Genomic DNA, 18,281 nt, shown 5'->3' with positions numbered 1-18,281 from the left:
TGAAATCAAACTGTCCACTTAGGAAGCAACACTGAGTGACAATCAATTTCACATGCTGTTGTGCAAATGGGATAGACAACAGGTGGAAATTATAGGCAATTAGCAAGACACCCCCAATAAAGGAGTGGTTCTGCAGGTGGTTACCACAGACCACTTCTCAGTTCCTATGCTTCCTGGCTGATGTTTTGGTCACTTTTGAATGCTGGCGGTGCTTTCACTCTAGTGGTAGCATGAGACAGAGTCTACAACCCACACAAGTGGCTCAGGTAGTGCAGCTTATCCAGGATGGCACATCAATGCGAGCTGTGGCAAGAAGGTTTGCTGTGTCTGTCAGCGTAGTGTCCAGAGCATGGAGGCGCTACCAGGGGACAGGCCAGTACATCAGGAGATGTGGAGGAGGCCGTAGGAGGACAACAACCCAGCAGCAGGACCGCTACCTCCGCCTTTGTGCAAGGAGGAACAGGAGGAGCACTGCCAGAGTCCTGCAAAATGACCTCCAGCAGGCCACAAATGTGCATGTGTCTGCTCAAACGGTCAGAAACAGACTCCATGAGGGTGATATGAGGGCCCGACGTCCACAGGTGGGGGTTGTGCTTACAGCCCAATACTGTGCAGGACGTTTGGCATTTGCCAGAGAACACCAAGATTGGCAAATTCGCCACTGGCGCCCTGTGCTCTTCACAGATGAAAGCAGGTTCACACTGAGCACATGTGACAGACGTGACAGAGTCTGGAGACGCCGTGGAGAACATTCTGCTGCCTGCAACATCCTCCAGCATGACCGGTTTGGCATTGGCTCAGTAATGGTGTGCGGTGGAATTTCTTTTGAGGGCCGCACAGCCCTCCATGTGCTCGCCAGAGGTAGCCTGACTGCCATTAGGTACCGAGATGAGATCCTCAGACCCCTTGTGAGACCATATGCTGGTGCGGTTGGCCCTGGGTTTCTCCTAATGCAAGACAATGCTAGACCTCATGTGGCTGGAGTGTGTCAACAGTTCCTGCAAGACGAAGGCATTAATTCTATGGACTGGCCCGCCCGTTCCCCAGACCTGAATCCAATTGAGCACATCTGGGACATCGGGTATCGCTCTATCCACCAACGTCACGTTGCACCACAAACTGTCCAGGAGTTGGCAGATGCTTTAGTCCAGGTCTGGGAGGAGATCCCTCAGGAGACTGTCCGCCACCTCATCAGGAGCATGCACAGGCGTTGTAGGGAGGTCATACAGGCATGTGGAGGCCACATACACTACTGAGCCTCATTTTGACTTGTTTTAAGGACATTACATCAAAGTTGGATCAGCCTGTAGTGTGTTTTTCCACTTTAATTTTGAGTGTGACTCCAAATCCAGACCTCCATGGGTTGAAAAATTTGATTTCCATTTTTTTTATTTTTGTGTGATTTTGTTGTCAGCACATTCAACTATGTAAAGAACAAAGCATTTCAGAAGAATATTTAATTAACTCAGATCTAGGATGTTATTTTTGTGTTCCCTTTATTTTTTTGAGCAGTGTATTTATAACATTAATAAATTAGTTTTTAACAGCAACATTAACATTGTGATCATTATATGCTACCCCAGATATTTTGAGTGCCACCCACATTTATAGTATACTTTTAGTAACACAGCTGTGTTGAAGTAAATTTTTTAAAAAAAAGTAATGGTTCTTAGAATACTGTGACACATTTTTATAATAAGAAATTTTATGTGTCTGAATTTGATATTATTGCAATCTTACTGACCAGAGAATATATGGTAGTTAAATTGATTAAGGTCCTAAATATGCAGGCCATTATGGGGTCATTCCATATTTTTTTTACTTTACTTGTTTATATAATAGGAAATCATACAATCTAAAAATATAAATGTATTTAAAGTTCTGTATTCATACAGTACCATTCATATCAGGCATTTGATCCATATCTGCACAGTAGATCCATATAGTCCATGGATCAGTCCAGTGTAATGTATCCATGGCCTAACTGAAACATGGCTTCAGTCGTGTGACCCCGGACAATTAGTAAGCAACTGGGTTATATGACATACCTGTGCTGTGTCATCATACAGGATACATCCATGTAATAACCAAATAAGACTAATGGTGAAATAATGATTATTGTGGTTATAAGAATTAATATAAGAACTGTGAAAGAGTCCCACCACACAAAAACAAAAGTTTTAGATTTTAGAAAAACAGACTTTTCAAAAATGAAATTAGTCATAAATGAGTCCTTATCAGACTGGAACGGATTACATGGAGTCCAGGAGAAATGGGACTACTTGAAAGGTGCATTATTGAAGGCAACAGAAAATTGCATTAGACTTGTCAGTAAAAGCAAAAAAAGGAGGAGACCAATGTGGTACTCAGCAGAAGTGGCCCAAATCATTAAAAATAAAAAGCTAGCATTTTGTAATTATAAAAAAACCCAGAGCAATGAAGATAAGGAAATCTACAAGATTAGGCAGAGAGAGGCCAAGCAAGTTATAAGAACTTCTAAAGCGCAGGCAGAAGAAAAACTAGCTCAGTCTATGAAAAAAGGGGATAAGACATTCTTCAGATATATAAATGAAAAAAGGAAATTAAAACAAGGAATAACTAAATTAAAAACAAAGGACGGAAGGTATGTAGAAGAGAATAAAGGGCTAGCCGACTGCCTTAATGAATACTTCTGTTCAGTTTTTACAAAAGAAAAAGGAGAAGGACCTCCACTAGAAAGAATGACTATTAAATCGTTTGATGCATGTATCTTTACAGAGGAAGATGTTCTAAGTTTGCTGTCTAAGGTGAAGACAGATAAGTCACAGGGGCCTGATGAGATACACCCAAAATTATTAAAAGAGCTTAGTGGTGAGCTGGCAAAACCGTTAACAGATTTATTTAACCAATCATTAGTAACAGGAGTCGTCCCGGAAGATTGGAAATTGGCAAATGTCGTGCCCATTCACAAGAAAGGTAGTAGGGAGGAATCAAGCAACTATAGACCAGTGAGTCTGACATCAATAGTAGGCAAATTAATGGAAACCCTATTAAAGGATAGGATTGTGGAACATCTAAAATCCCATGGATTGCAAGATGAAAAACAACATGGGTTTACTTCAGGGAGATCATGTCAAACAAATCTTATAGATTTTTTTGACTGGGTGAATAAAATAATAGACGGTGGAGGTGCAGTAGACATCGCATATCTAGATTTTAGTAAGGCTTTTGACACTGTCCCACATAGAAGACTTATCAATAAACTGCAGTCATTGAGCATGGACTCCCATATTGTTGAGTGGATTAGGCAGTGGCTGAGTGACAGACAACAGAGGGTTGTAGTCAATGGAGAACATTCAAAACAAGGTAATGTTACCAGTGGGGTTCCACAGGGATCTGTACTGGGACCGATTTTGTTTAATATCTTCATAAGTGATATTGCAAAAGGCCTCGCTGGTAAGGTTTGTCTTTTTGCTGATAACACAAAGATATGTAACAGGGTTGATGTTCCTGGAGGGAAACGCCAAATGGAAAAGGATTTAGGAAAACTAGAAGAATGGTCAGAACTCTGGAAACTGAAATTTAATGTGGATAAGTGCAAGATAATGCACCTGGGGCGTAAAAACCCAAGGGCAGAATATAGAATATTTGACACAGTCCTGACCTCAGTATCTGAGGAAAGGGATTTAGGAGTAATTATTTCAGAAGACTTAAAGGTGGGAAGACAATGTAATAGAGCAGCACGAAATGCCAGCAGAATGCTTGGATGTATAGGGAGAGGTATAAGCAGTAGAAAGAGTGAAGTGCTTATGCCGCTGTACAGAACACTGGTGAGACCTCACTTGGAGTATTGTGCGCAGTACTGGAGGCCATAACTCCAGAAGGATATAGATACTCTAGAGAGAGTTCAGAGAAGAGCTACTAAACTAGTACATGGATTGCAGGATAAAACTTACCAGGAAAGGTTAAAGGACCTTAATATGTATAGCTTGGAAGAAAGAAGAGACAGAGGGGATATGATAGAAACTTTTAAATACATAAAGGGAATCAACTCGGTAAAGGAAGAGAGCATATTTAAAAGAAGAAAAACTACCACAAGAGGACACAGTTTTAAATTAGAGGGGCAAAGGTTTAAAAGTAATATAAGGAAGTATTACTTTACTGAGAGAGTAGTGGATGCATGGAATAGCCTTCCTGCAGAAGTGGTAGCTGCAAATACAGTGAAGGGGTTTAAGCATGCATGGGATAGGCATAAGGCCATCCTTCATATAAGATAGGGCCGGGGGCTATCCATAGTATTCAGTATATTGGGCAGACTAGATGGGCCAAATGGTTCTTATCTGCCGACACATTCTATGTTTCTATGTTATTAGCATACTACATTACTGTGTGTATTTGCATGGCTTCCTGTCTCTAGGTGATTTGTAAAATGGCTGCCTGGTTGTACCTAATATTATAAATGGCTGCCTGTCTGTAGGTGTTATAAAATGGCTGCCTGTCTGACAGGCACAGATCTGCTCCTACACAGATGCTGACATACATGATGATGAGTACTGTATACTGTAAAGAGTAATAGTATTTAATATGATGATCTGCTCCACAGTGCATTAGCTGAAAGATAGCAAGAAAGTTAATTGAATTCCAGGGGTCACATGACGAATGCTATGTTTAGTCTTATTATATTATGGATATAATAAAGGTCTGTGAGCAAAATTTTAAATACATGTATATTTGAAAACTATATCACTTCCCATAAAATCAGAATACCTCTTTACAGGGTTTTCCAAGATTTTATACTAATGACCTATTCTCAGGATACATCATCAGTATCTGATCCCTGCCAATCAGCTGTTCAAGAAGGCAGCAGCGCCGCAGCCTTCTCGCACCTTTTCCTAGGCCAAGAGACGACCCCTTCTTGTGTCACGTGGGCCAGGCACCGCTCAGCCCCATAGAAGTTAATGGGGCTGAGTGCGATACCAAGCACAGCCACTATACAATGTACAGTGCTGTGCCTGGTAAGCTGCAAGAAGGCCACAGCTCTCACAGGAGCACCGCTGCCTTCTCAAAACGGCTGGTTCTGGGTGTCAGACCCCCTCCGATGAGATACTGAGGACCTATCCTGAGAATAGGTCATCAGTGTCAAAATCTTGAAAAACCCATTTAAAGCTTTATGAGGAGGCACAAAACACACTACTAGACTACTAATTTTGTCTCGTACACCAGTAGCCATGTCTGATCTGTAGATTTGGCTGCTGCCTCCTGAAAAGCCCTTGTGACAAAAGCTCTTTCTGTGATGAATGATGTTGTTGTCTTCCAAGACTGAAACCTCGGAAAGGCATTTTATGTTGTTTTTCTTTCCATGGTGCATGAATCACAAATGATCAGTAACGCAGTCTACCGTGAACCGACACTTGTCAAATGGTCCACTGTTTCCTTTCTAAGAAGCGGGTTGATAAATGCTATAACCTCCATAGTAAATCATACACTTGGCCTGGTGCAGGGATGCTCAACCTGCGGCCCTCCAGCTGTTGTAAAACTACAACTCCCACCATGCCCTGCTGTAAGCTGTTCAGGCATGCTAGGAGTTGTAGTTTTGCAACAGCTGGAGGGCCGCAGGTTGAGCATGCCTGCACTAGGCCAAGTGTATATGTATTTCCATATTCCCAGCCTTCTTACCTGTTCACAATTAAGACACAGCCGCTGTGAAATACACTAATTGAAGCAAAACCTATCATTTGCCGCTGGGGATGTCATCTTGTTTGTGCCCTTTGCTGGTGGTGGTAAATGAGCCTTTATGTGTTCTACAGGTCACAAATCCATTTTATAAGCTAAATAAAGAAAATGTGACATTTTGCTGCAGCACAAAATGTTAACATTTCCTCCACTGCTTAATGTATTGTTGTCAGCCTGGTTCTCAGTTGCCATTAACCAATGTATTTTCTGACAGCTGTAAAAGATTGTCGACATGCACGAGTCATTGGTAGCATATTTCCAGAATGTTCAATGAACATCTTAACCTGAAAATATTCTGAAGTATACCGCGCGTTATCCTTCAGAATATTTTCAGTGTATAATATGTTTGGTGCAGCAGTTTTTGTGTGGTTCTGCTGTGATACCGCAGCCGTATTTAGAGGTGTGTGGGTTTAGCGCTATTAAAGCATTCAGTTATACTGTCTAATTAGCATCGAACATTTTAACCTGTCATGTGGCTGATCTGGCTTGTAAATGTACTCTAAAATGGTTTTCCTCTTTGTTTTGGCCGTAGATTTTGATAGTGAGTGCCACTGGCCTGGCAGGAATTTTGCTGCTCAACTACCAGAGAGACTACACAGTATGGGTATTGCCGCTCATTATTGTCTGCCTATTTGCCTTTCTTGTCGCACACTGCTTCCTCTCCATCTATGAAATGGTGGTGGATGTCCTGTTCTTGTGCTTTGCTATTGACACAAAATATAATGATGGGAGTCCAGGGAAAGAATTCTTCATGGACAAGGTTCTAATGGTAAGTTTCTTCTTCTCTGCTGCACAAGGGTGGCATGATGATTAAGGTCATTTCATGATATTTTGGACAATTTGTTAGAGTAAGGCTGGTTTTACACGAGCGAGTTCAATGCATTGAACTTGCAGCGTGTATCTGTGAAAGCTCCTGTCCTGACCTCCATAGTACTGACAAGGTCACCTAGCATTATATTGATTTGTGATGCTATGGAACCCTTAGAGTTCCAGAATGTATTGTATAACACCGACATAATGCTGTCAGTGTTATCCAATACATTCCAGAACTCGAAGGCCCCTTTCACATGAGTGAGTTTCCTGCGCAGGTGCAATGCATGACGTGAACGCATAGCACCCACACTGAATGCTGACCCATTCATTTCAATGGGTCTGTGAAAAACGCAGCATGCTCTATATTCAGCGTTTTTTCATGCATAGAACTGAATGGAGCTTTCACTGATGGTTGCTAAGAGAAGTTGTTTGTAAACCTTTAGTTTTTTGTCACACGCGTGCAAAATGCATCGAAATGCATTGCACCCGCGTGGAAAAAACTGAACGCAATCGCAGACAAAACTGGCTGATCTTGCTTACAAAATGGTGCGAGTTTCACTGAACGCATCTGGAGCCAATCCGTATTGTTCGTGTGAAAGGCCTAAGGGTTACATAGCATCATGAATCAATATAATGCTATGCAACCCCGTCAGTACAGGAGCTTCCGTAGACACGCGCTGCGAGTTTAATGTGTTGAACTCGCTCGTGTGAAACCAGCCTAACTTTAATTTCCATAAATGAATAGTTTAAGCAAATATAAGAAACTTTGTAATATGTCTTTTTAGAGAAAGATGACTCTTCACATATCAGGCTACTCTTTGCCTCCCATCTTTTAACTAAAGTTGGGCATACACATTCAATAGCTGTCGTCTGTTTTGCACACGCATTAGTTTAATTACTTAAGTTCCTTATTTTTTGACTGGTGACTTTATTTTTATTTTTTATGTATAATTCAGATTTCTTTTTATATCCTTTTGTATGCACATAACTTGTGCTATTTTAGAATACTAAAAAAATAGTAAAAATGCTACCATACTTTTAGCTATCTTTGTCTGGTCATATATTACCCTAAATGAAATTATTTGCATTTGTCATTGTCTACTGTAAATTTTCATTTATTACATGGCCACTTTCATTTAATCAGGTCTTGGCTAGCTTTGCTATAATTCACTTCAGCAACAGTTTTTCAGTGAGCTGTTTGTGTGTGTGTATAGTACAGGGTGGGCCATTTATATGGATACACCTTAATAAAATGGGAATGGTTGGTGATATTAACTTCCTGTTTGTGGCACATTAGTATATGTGAGGGGGGAAACTTTTCAAGATGGGTGGTGACCATGGCAGCCCTTTTGAAGTCGGCCATTTTGAATCCATCTTTTGTTTTTTCAATAGGAAGAGGGTCATGTGACACATCAACCTTATTGCTAATTTCACAAGAAAAACAATGGTGTGCTTGGTTTTAATGTAACTTTATTCTTTCATGAGTTATTTACAAGTTTCTGACCACTTATAAAATGTGTTCAATGTGCTGCCTATTGTGTTGGATTTTCAATGCAACCCTCTTTTCCCACTCTTCACACACTGATAGCAACACCGCAGGAGAAATGCTAGCACAGGCTTCCAGTATCCGTAGTTTCAGGTGCTGCACATCTCGTATCTTCACAGCATACACAATTGCCTTCAAATGACCCCAAAGATAAAACACCATTGTTTTTCTTGTGAAATTCCCAATAAGTTTGATGTGTCACATGACACTCTTCCTATTGAAAAAACAAAAGTTGGATTCAAAATGGCCGACTTCCAAATGGCCGCCACGGTCACCACCCATCTTGAAAAGTTTCCCCCCTCACATATACTAATGTGCCACAAACAGGAAGTTAATATCACCAACCATTCCCATTTTATTAAGGTGTATCCATATAAATGGCCCACCCTGTAGATATATTATGCATTCGTTTTTCGAATGAGCTTCCGGGCCTGACAGCAAGATTACAGACCTGAACTCACAGCATCATAGTCTTTTCTGTCTTTTCTCTCAGGTTACCCTCTGTCTCTGCAAGCAGGGGACCTGATATTCAGCTGCCTAGTCAGAAAGCAGCCTTTAGAGACCTGGATCATCTGTGATCGGTCCTTAACTGGTTAACTGGCAAGTGGGCCTAAACTAGTTACCGTAAACTGGCTCTGATCAAATACATTGAGGAAAAACAAATAATTTTTTTATGAAATTTTTCAGACAGTGTTTTAAAGGAATTTATCACCACCATTCTGGACTATTATCTGTAGCAATACATGAGTAGTAATGCAGATAAGGTGTCCCTCCTTCTGAAGAATATGTCCCCTAAATTCCTGAGTTTGATGCCAGCTCCAGAATTCAGATTGATTGTTTGGGCTTCAGAGAAATAGATTTTTTTTTCAAAATCTTTTTTTTTGAAGATTTCATAAATTTGACGCCAAGCAGTTTGTTTACCAGAACCCCAGTTCCTCATATGCTAGACCTCTTGGTTGGACCCCTGTAAATGCAGCAGAGATGACATGTTAGGGCCTCTTGCTGCATATGGGCCTTGGTAAAAAAAAAAAAAAGTACAGTACACAGTACAGAATTAAAATATGCAAACTGTGCGAGAGTACCTCCGAGTACACCCATAGGCTCCGGGTTTATGAAAGGAAAGACTCCCGGATTGAACCCCCAGAATGCCCCCCTGGCCTAGAAGTTATGGGACTGCTGAATAAGGGTTACCACTAGGGATGAGCGAATAGACTTCGGCTGCTTCATCCGAAGTCGATTCGTTGTAATACTGTACGGTGGTGAAAAATTCAATTTTTAATGATATATTTGTTTTTAAATTGTGTTTGTGGTTATTTCTTATTGAATGTTATTCAGCATTTATTAATTGCTTTGCCCAATATTTAATTCTAGGAATTTGTGGAAAACAGTAGAAGAGGAATGAAAGGGACGGGTAGTGGATCAGAGGGCAGGGAGCTAAAACCGATGGTAGGTGCAGGCAAGGAGATGACCATGCTCCAAGAATTTCACTTTTACTTCCTGCCCCTATCTCTCTTCACTGACTGGGCTTCTTCTGGTGACTTCTTTGTTGTCTGCGTCACACAAGATGTTCTCTTTTTCTTGCTTATCTGCTTGCCCATCAGCTGGCTAGCAGAGTATGTGTCACAGCTGAGACCATTACCTGTAAAGGCAAGCTGAAAGAAATTGTTCCTGCCTCTTCCTAGTGGGAGAACCTTAGTATATAACCTCTTGTAGAGGTAACATTTCTATTATGTTAATGGTCATGGACATGTCTATGGCCAGAAAGTAGGAAGGTACAAAAACACTCATTGCAAAAAAAAAATATAATAAAATACTGCACCTAAAATGAGCTGTTGGAATGTAATGACACTTTATATGTGTGAATGTAACGATGATATATGTAAGTGATTACAATATTAGAGTAAAAGGATACATTTATTGGGGAAAACTGTTCAATACAAAGAAGGCTCTCGTACCCTGTTGGGCTACCTCTAGACTGGATTCAAGATGAGATATGGTTGAGCATGGAGGCATACAGGTTCCTTATGGTATTCTGCAGCACATTTGTCCACAGATTATGAAGCTGGGGCTGTAGATCCCAGCTGTTCCCATAAATGTTCGCTTGGCGATTAAATCTGGCAACTGGGCATGCCAAGGAAGTGTTGTAATCTTGCGAAGACATTCCTGGCAAACTGTTGCTGTGTGGTGAGCATTATTCTGCTGAAGAATGCCAGATGGAAGTCCTGGCATAAGAGGCAACCGACTGGCGTATGCAATTGCTCCCTAGATTATCACTCCGGCATTTGGGGCAGTGTGTCTCTTTACAGCAAAGGAAGGATTGAAGCGCTCACCACCAGGCCTCCATACTCTAACCCAACTGTCATCCCAAACTGAACCTCGATTCGTTGCTAAACATGATACGGTTCCAGTTCCTAGCAGTCCAAGTTTCTAGTTCACGACATCATTGCAAACAAAGGTGATGGTGGCTGGCTGTCAATGGCAGAACATGTAGGTGCACATGACACCAAATTTCCTACTGCTAAGTGCCTGGGGCATCCTGTAACTTCTGCTTCCAACACCTCCTAACAGCTAGGTCAGAATGGCCTAGGTGGTGGGCAGTTCCTCGAAATGATCATCCCACTTTTTTCATTTCAGTGATGTGACCCCTCTCAAAGTCTGTCAACTGGGCAAAATGTCTTTCGATGCATCGTAGAGGCATGTCTAGCAGTCAATGATCTCTCACCAAGAGGTACACTACCAAAAAGTAGCCTCTGAGAGTCTTTTTTATAGAGCAGCAAGAACTAGTGCCTAATCAGACCACACCTGTAATCATTTACATATCTGTAACTGCATGCTGAGTTTTTGCTTTTTTTTTTTTGTCAATGAGTGTATTATTGCATTTACTTTAAAGAGGACCTTTCACGGGTCCGGACATTATAATATAACTAGTGGATTCTCTGGAGCATTCTTATGTTATATTACAGAGCTTACTATTTTCTGTATGCCCTGGTCCGTTGTATGCCATGCCCTAAATGTCCAAATGGGACAACCCATTAGGGTAACACATTTACGCCACATACTGCTGCATTATATCTAGGAGCTTGTACATTTCCTTTCAGCTTGTCAGATCCATGCCGTTTGTGTTATGTTTGTAATGTATTTGATGAAATTATGTGAAAGCTCTATTAACTAATATAGCATGCACATCGTCACATCTGTATTTCTAGTCATCTGGAAGGTTCTGTTCCCACTAAAGTTTTTCACTTTAATGTCAGTCATTTCCATGGAATTAGTTATTGGAAAATTTCCAACATAGGCTACTTTCACATCTACGTTTTTGCTGGATCCATTTTGGAACAGCAAAAAACACTTCCGTTATTATATATTTCCGTTATAAACCGATCCGGTTGTATTATCTCTAAAATTACCAAGATGGATTTTGTGTCCGAGAAAACTGATTCACCATTGATTTACATTGTGTTTCATGCCGGATCTGTCTCGCTCCGTATCGCATGACGCCCTCAAAAGTACTACTTGCAGCACTTTTATGTGCGTTATGGGAACGGAATGCATTCTGTAGCATTCCGTTCAGTTTTGTTCCCATTGACCATGAATGAGGACAAAAGTGAAGCGTGTTTTGAGATCCTATGACGGATCTCAATACCGGAAAGGAAAACACAGATCTGAAAGTGGCCATAGTTAGCTTCCATTTTCTACCCAGTGAAAAAAAGAGTAAAGTCAATAAGAAAGCAAATCACTGCATCCATCATTGTCCTTTAGCTTTTCAGTTCAGTAAAACAGGAGTCAAGCGTTAGTGTGAACAGATCCTAAAGGTTGGAGGTGCCCTTCCATATACTGTACTAATGCCAAATAAATGTGGGTGTCTGTATCCAGTTTGTCAGCACCTGTGAAATGTATGGAAGCTGAACTGCATATGCCTGTTACAACAAGGCCCTCCCATGATGATGACATTACGTCCTGACATTAGTGGAGTCTATTTTGTGTTGTGCCCATTAGTATCTTCCTGGTGTCCATAATATGTATATTACCCCGAGTTCATTTTGAGAATATTCTATATGTCCCCCTGACAGAATTTCTAATATACTGATAAATATATATAAACAGTGAATAGAGGAACGCCAGCCCATGTCATAGCTAGGATTCCCTGAACCACTGCAGAGGAGGTCTACAAAGTGAACAGCTACTTTGTGGGAACTTCCTCTTAGACTTGCATGAAAGATCAATGTGGTCGCTTGGGCCAGCAGGAGGGGAGAGAACATTGTAATTCTTCTGAAGTGCAAAAGTACTGGAACATTGTTTATAACAGCATGCTCGTGTTCTGTAAAACCTAATATCAGAAATCTTACAAGGAGAAGCCATGCGCATTTCTTACATGTAGTTATTTCAGCAGTGACCTTTACTGTCCTTGTCCCTTCACCTGCCAGCTTTAAGACTTTCACATTCACTCCAGAGTTGTTTTACTTATTGTTGTTGTTTTTGTATGGTTAGGAAAAAAATGTTCTGAATATGTTTCACCTCAATCTCTCTAATGGCTTTCCCATTTGTCCGGCAGAGGCAGAGCTAGACACAAAGTGAACATTCAGCTTTTTGCCTTCCTCATGGAGCTCTGTTTTTCCCCGGAGTTTCCACGCTGGTCTAAGTTAGTTCATCTTTTCACTGTGTGCTGGTTAAGACCTATACCTGAGCAGCAGTGTCCAGCCGAGCTGCATGTGCCATTAGGTGGGTTGGGGGGTTGTTACACAGCTATGCAGCTTGCTGATGAAAATGATACCTTTTGTCTGTATGATAAACAGCTACAGAGAAATCAGAATTTTTATTCATATGCAAATGAGAATTTCGAGCACCGAAACCTGGAATCTCTTCATGAATGGTAAACCACAATACCACTAAGCTATAGCATTAAAGGGTTTCTGTCACCAGAAATACCTAAATTAAACTGGCTGACATTAGTGATGTCCTAATGTCAGCTGAACCTAACTAGCCTATTCCTAGTTTTATCTATGCCCCCGTTACTCCATAAATGTAACTTTTATAATATACAAATTAGCCTCTAGGAGCAGAGGGGGCGTTGCTCCTGCTCCTAGGGGCTCCGTTCTTCCACCTCTGTCACTTCCCTCCAAGTCTTGATTGACAGGGCCAGGCAGCGTTCCTCCTGCCGGCCCTGAGTGCATGGAAAATCTCGCGCCTGTGCCGTTTAGTATTTGGCGCAGGCATAGTGAAGGAAGGAAACTCACTGGCTGCCGACTTCTTTACTGCGCCTGCGCTGAATACTGAACGGCACAGTCAATCAAAGGGAGGGGGAATGTGCAGAGCACAGGGGGTGTTACAAAGCAGTGCTCAAATCATTCAGCCCCAACCTCCTAGTGCTCCAATTGCTTATTTGCATATGAATAAAAAGCAGATCTCTCTGCAGCTGTTTATCATACAGACAATAGAGAGGTATCGTTTTATTCAGCATGATGAGCCCTACCAGGCGGTATGTCTGGTTTAATAGGATTGATCCTGGTGACAGAGCCTCTTTAGTAAGTATGACTTTTTTGCACATTCCCATTTCTGACTTGTGTGGCCCATTGGGTCTGTTACATCCATACACAGTGGAAAGAGAAAATCCAGCTTCTTGTGGAGTAAAAAATAGTTCTTTATTGGCTCATCGTATAAAATCCACCAAAATCACAGGAAAAATATGTACAGTAACGCGTTTCGGGCTACAGAATCCAGCCCTTACTGTACATCTTTTTCCTGTGATTTTGGTGGATTTTATACGATGAGCCAATGAAGAACTATTTTTTACTCCACAAGAAGCTGGATTTTCTCTTTCTATTGGATATTCTATAAGGCCCAGTTCTGGCATTTTTTCCGTGCTTCGTGGATTAAAGTCAGAGGTGAGAGCTGCAGCCATTTCAACCATTGTTTATCCATACACAGTGCGATCACATTAAGAGTAGGGATGCGCAAACTTCTGTTTTCAAGTTCGGCGTACAAGGTTAGGGATATCTAAGAATTCCGTTATTGATTCTGCTACTACAGACCATAAGTTATGGTTCTATAGGTCTAATTCTTACAGAAACTAAACCTTGTATGTCGAACTTGAAAACACAAGTTCGCTCATCCCTAATTAATGGGTGTAGAGAAGGAGGATTACAGCATACAAAGGAGGGATCTGAGAGGTATATACACAGCAGCAGAGACTAACAAACATAGCTCTGGTATGACACTAGGAATAGCTCGTCACCTATTCTTTTTACTGGTTTTGGTCCTTGACACTGGGATTTACATTAGTAGCTGATCTTCAGAGACTTGATCATTTAAATCCCATTTTTACATTACTAGTATCCAAGAGTAATTGGAGGTACTCTTGTTCTGATTTCAACATTGTCAAGATTACATCTTCTATTAGTCAGTTTCTGGTTTGAATCCGTATGTAATGTGATACTTATTCCACTTGTTCTGCTTTCATCTGCCCATTTCTGTGTTTTGTGCTCTCCAAATTGAATTTCATCTAAGATTATCCTTATATGTTTTCTAGGCTTCGGGAACAAGTTCAGCTTGAATCTAGCCCAGCAATATCGGACCCCATTGACATTCCAAAATAGACACAAGCAGCCAAAATAGAAGCAGGGTTAATAATTCTCCTGTTGATCTCATTATCTGTGCTATGTACCCTATGAGTTGCTGCCAGCAGCATTGTCACCATTCAATTTTTTATGTTAGTTGTGCAGCATGTGAAAAAGGTCAAGCTACTAAACTTGAATGGAAACCAGATTTCCGAGCGGAAGTAGATATTTTCCCTCTTCTATTCAGTCAGGTTTGATGCTTTAATACACAAGAGGCAATCTTTACACTGCCATCTGTGCTTCTGTATTCCTTATTACAATGTTAATGTAATATGGGAAATCCATAGGGTTCTTATTTTCTTTCTTTTTTTATATAATTCTCTTAAAATATTGTGACCCTTCTTGGAGATAATAAGGGAATAAATGCAGATATATTTTTCATGTTTTTTGTCGCTTCAACTATTTCCCTCTCCTGACCTGAAATTTCTGTACACTCCTGCAATTTTGCACTAAAAGTAACCATAGCCTTGATAACTATGGTACAGGTTGACGTATGCTGGATGTCTATGACAGTGTAGACTCTGTCAAGGCGCTTTGCAGCAAGAATTAGCCTGCTTGTTTCTTCTATGTACAAAAGACAAGGATCTTTTCCCAAGATCTCATATTCTGAAAGTGAGTTGCCTGCTGTTTTGCTGTTCCTGCTCTCACAATTACAGTAAATGTTAATGTTTGTATCGATTTCATTCTAGTACTGCTATTCCAGCAGAGCTCAGGTTATTTCATTGCAGTTGTCACCTTACCAGACAACTGGTTTGCTGGTGAGTGTCTATGCAGAAACATTTATGCCATCGCAAGAGGTGTAAAACAACTGGCGTGTACACTGTTTTGTGGCATCTGTAAAATGTTCTCTCTCCAGGGAACTGACTGCAACTTCATTGATATGGCGTCATCAAGGGGATACATTCTCACACTGAACAGGGCTCATTTAGCAATACTTCTTGGTGGCAGTTCTCTCTACTGTAAAAAATAAAAAATAAAAAATCTAAATTTGAGACTATATCGTAAATCCCTCCAGTGGCATTTTTTGGGTTATTGGTCAATGGCCTGTTTCTTTTGAGTGGTCTATAAAAGCTTTAAAAGAAATGGCCTTTAATTGTTTCTATATTTATAATGTTGGAGAAGTCTGTATGTCTTATTTTTGCTGAATTTCAGTGGTTCTGTCAAAGGAGAAGTATCCTTTATTCACTGTTGAAAATAATAGACTCTTTTTTTTTCTCTCTGAAGTGAGACTGTAAATCCGAGGGAAGGGACGTTTTCTTTTCCTGATACTTCATCTTTGACAGCGGCATTTATTTTGGAAAATATACATTTGCATATGTCTTTTCTTTAAGATGTCTTGTTTTTAATGACTTTTGTAGGAAAACAGAAAAATAAATAAAAAATGCTTCAACTGTCTTCATGTATTTTTCTGCAACTCAGAATGAATGTCATTTCATATAATAACAATTCTGTGTGGCTTTTATGGGCTCAACAGGGGTCTGATTAGATGTTCAGACAAAATACTGACACACAAGAAAAGCTTTGACTATATTAGACCTGGTTCACATTGATGGTCGGAGCCTCTGCCAGGGGTTCCATTACTTATGACAGTAAAATGAATGCAACCCATTCAACCGTAAATGTTATCAATGCAGTTTTGCTTGTAAATACTTAAGAATAATGGGTTAAAATCTTCTACATGTCATGCATAGCAGTCAGGTGAAGGTTGATGGGGTGAACTCTAATGACATGTTCGCTCTATTTTATTTATTTTTTTGTCACTCTGTGATTGGGACCCATGGAATTGCATGGACAAAGCCATGTGATAAGTCCTCCATAGACTTAAGATTGATGTGTTGGGGAAATACTGATCCCAACTATAAATCCTGAAAATAAAATTGTTCCTAGACTGAGGCTACGTTTACATCGTCAGTATTTTGGTCCATATTTCACATCAGTATATGAAGCCGAAACAAGGATTGGACCCTACAGAGATATCGTATAATGGAAAATGTAAGCCTCATGTTTTGGACCCACTCCTGGTTTTAGCTTAGAAACACTGATTAAAAATGCTGCCTATGTGAAAGTGGGATCAAAAACAGCACCACTCCAGTTCTTGGGTTGTGTCTATTTATTGCAGCTTCATACCATAAAGGGCCCTTATACATACATTTACATGCTTTTTAGTTTTTTTTACCACAAAAAAAAGCAATAGAAATCAAATGAGTTTTTTTTCCATACCTCTTTCCGTGGATTTTGTGAGCTAAAAGTTGGTTGGACAGGAATGATACTGTTGCAATTCTACATGCCATCTGTGGACAGCTGTGGTGCTGTTCTGAAAGAAAGCAGCTAGGGCTGCAGAAAACTATTATTTTAGCAATCGAGTATTCTACCGATTATTATTACGATTAATCGAGTATTCTAATAAGAAAAAATGAATTAATAGACTGTTTTCCTTTATAAAAACTCATCAGAGTCCCTGCCATCATTCCCCAACACCCTTTGTTCCCCCCTCTGCGATCATCTCAAGTGCATCAGTTCCCCCCAGTGCTCCACTATCCCCCAGTGCCTTCAGCGCTCCCCCACCCCAGTGCCATCAGCTTGCCCCCCAGTGCCAGTACTTACCTTTCCTGTAGGGGCTCCGCTCCATAACTCCTCCGTCTTCTGAGTGCGCTGCACTGCCATCCTGACATCACACAGCATCGGGTCATAGTGCACACATATACGTGTACTAAGTCCTGACGATGTGTCAGGGCTGAAAGTGCAGCGCGGTACGGGCTGGCGGGTGACCACAGAGCAGTAAGTAATAGCTAGCGCTTTACTCCTGCTCTGTGGTCACATGACACAAACTAATCCTTTTTTGTATCGAATTACTAGTTTCAATAGAGTAATCGTTTCAGCCCTAAAAGCAGCCATGTTTTTTCTTATCCATCCTGGACAACCCCTTTAAGAGAATACATAGAGGTACAATGTTAGCAGTGTTTACAAAGCTACACACTTTTTAATTTCAAGCATTTGGCTTTTGGGGAATATTTAATTGACTCCATACTACTGCACTGTCCTTAATTTGCTCCATTGAGAAATACATCCATTTTTACCATGAACAGCTCAGTTTTCCACATCAGACTCCAGTATATGATAGGAGTTTATAGTTGTGTACAGTAATTTCCACTTGTCCATTACACCAACCATTTCCTTAGATTGAGAACAATATCAGTCATGCCTAAGGTTAGTTTTTTTTTTAATCAGATCTTTTTTTATTAAACATTTTGTTAAACATTACATTATTCAATTTACAATTAAGGCAATCCACATATTAATTGCATAGATCATCCCTTGCTGTTCTATATCACTAATACACAAATTTACAATATAACTGTTCAACATCCCCCCCCCCCCCCCATTCCAGTGTCGGTTGTTCTATCTATCAATCCTTGTAGAAGTCACGTATTCCCTCCAAGGTTTCCACAATTTATCAAATTTGGCGGGACAACCTCTTCTCTGAAAGATAATCCTTTCATACGAGAGCATGGTATTAACCTTTTTTATATTTTCATTAAACCTTGGCGGCTCATCTTGTATCCAATGCTGCGCCACCAACTTTCTCGCCACATATA

At 40.5% G+C, this 18,281-nt stretch overlaps 1 protein-coding gene across 1 annotated transcript in view; it reads left to right on the top strand.

Moving 5' to 3' along the window:
- The window catches only part of SLC44A1 (solute carrier family 44 member 1), a 164,782-nt gene extending 148,702 nt beyond the window's left edge, over window positions 1–16,080 (top strand). The window contains exons 14-16 of the mRNA XM_040417211.1: window positions 6,245–6,481; window positions 9,443–9,517; window positions 14,598–16,080. Coding sequence (XP_040273145.1) covers window positions 6,245–6,481; window positions 9,443–9,517; window positions 14,598–14,621 — 336 coding nt within the window. The 3' untranslated portion in view covers window positions 14,622–16,080. The remainder of the gene's footprint in view (window positions 1–6,244; window positions 6,482–9,442; window positions 9,518–14,597) is intronic.
- Window positions 16,081–18,281: the final 2,201 nt, after the last annotated feature.

Source organism: Bufo bufo, chromosome 2, assembly GCF_905171765.1.
Source record: "Bufo bufo chromosome 2, aBufBuf1.1, whole genome shotgun sequence".
In the NCBI taxonomy this organism is placed as follows: Eukaryota; Metazoa; Chordata; class Amphibia; order Anura; family Bufonidae; genus Bufo; species Bufo bufo.
The sequence above is the reverse complement of the archived record's forward strand: the minus strand, read 5'-3'. Positions and strand labels throughout refer to the sequence as shown.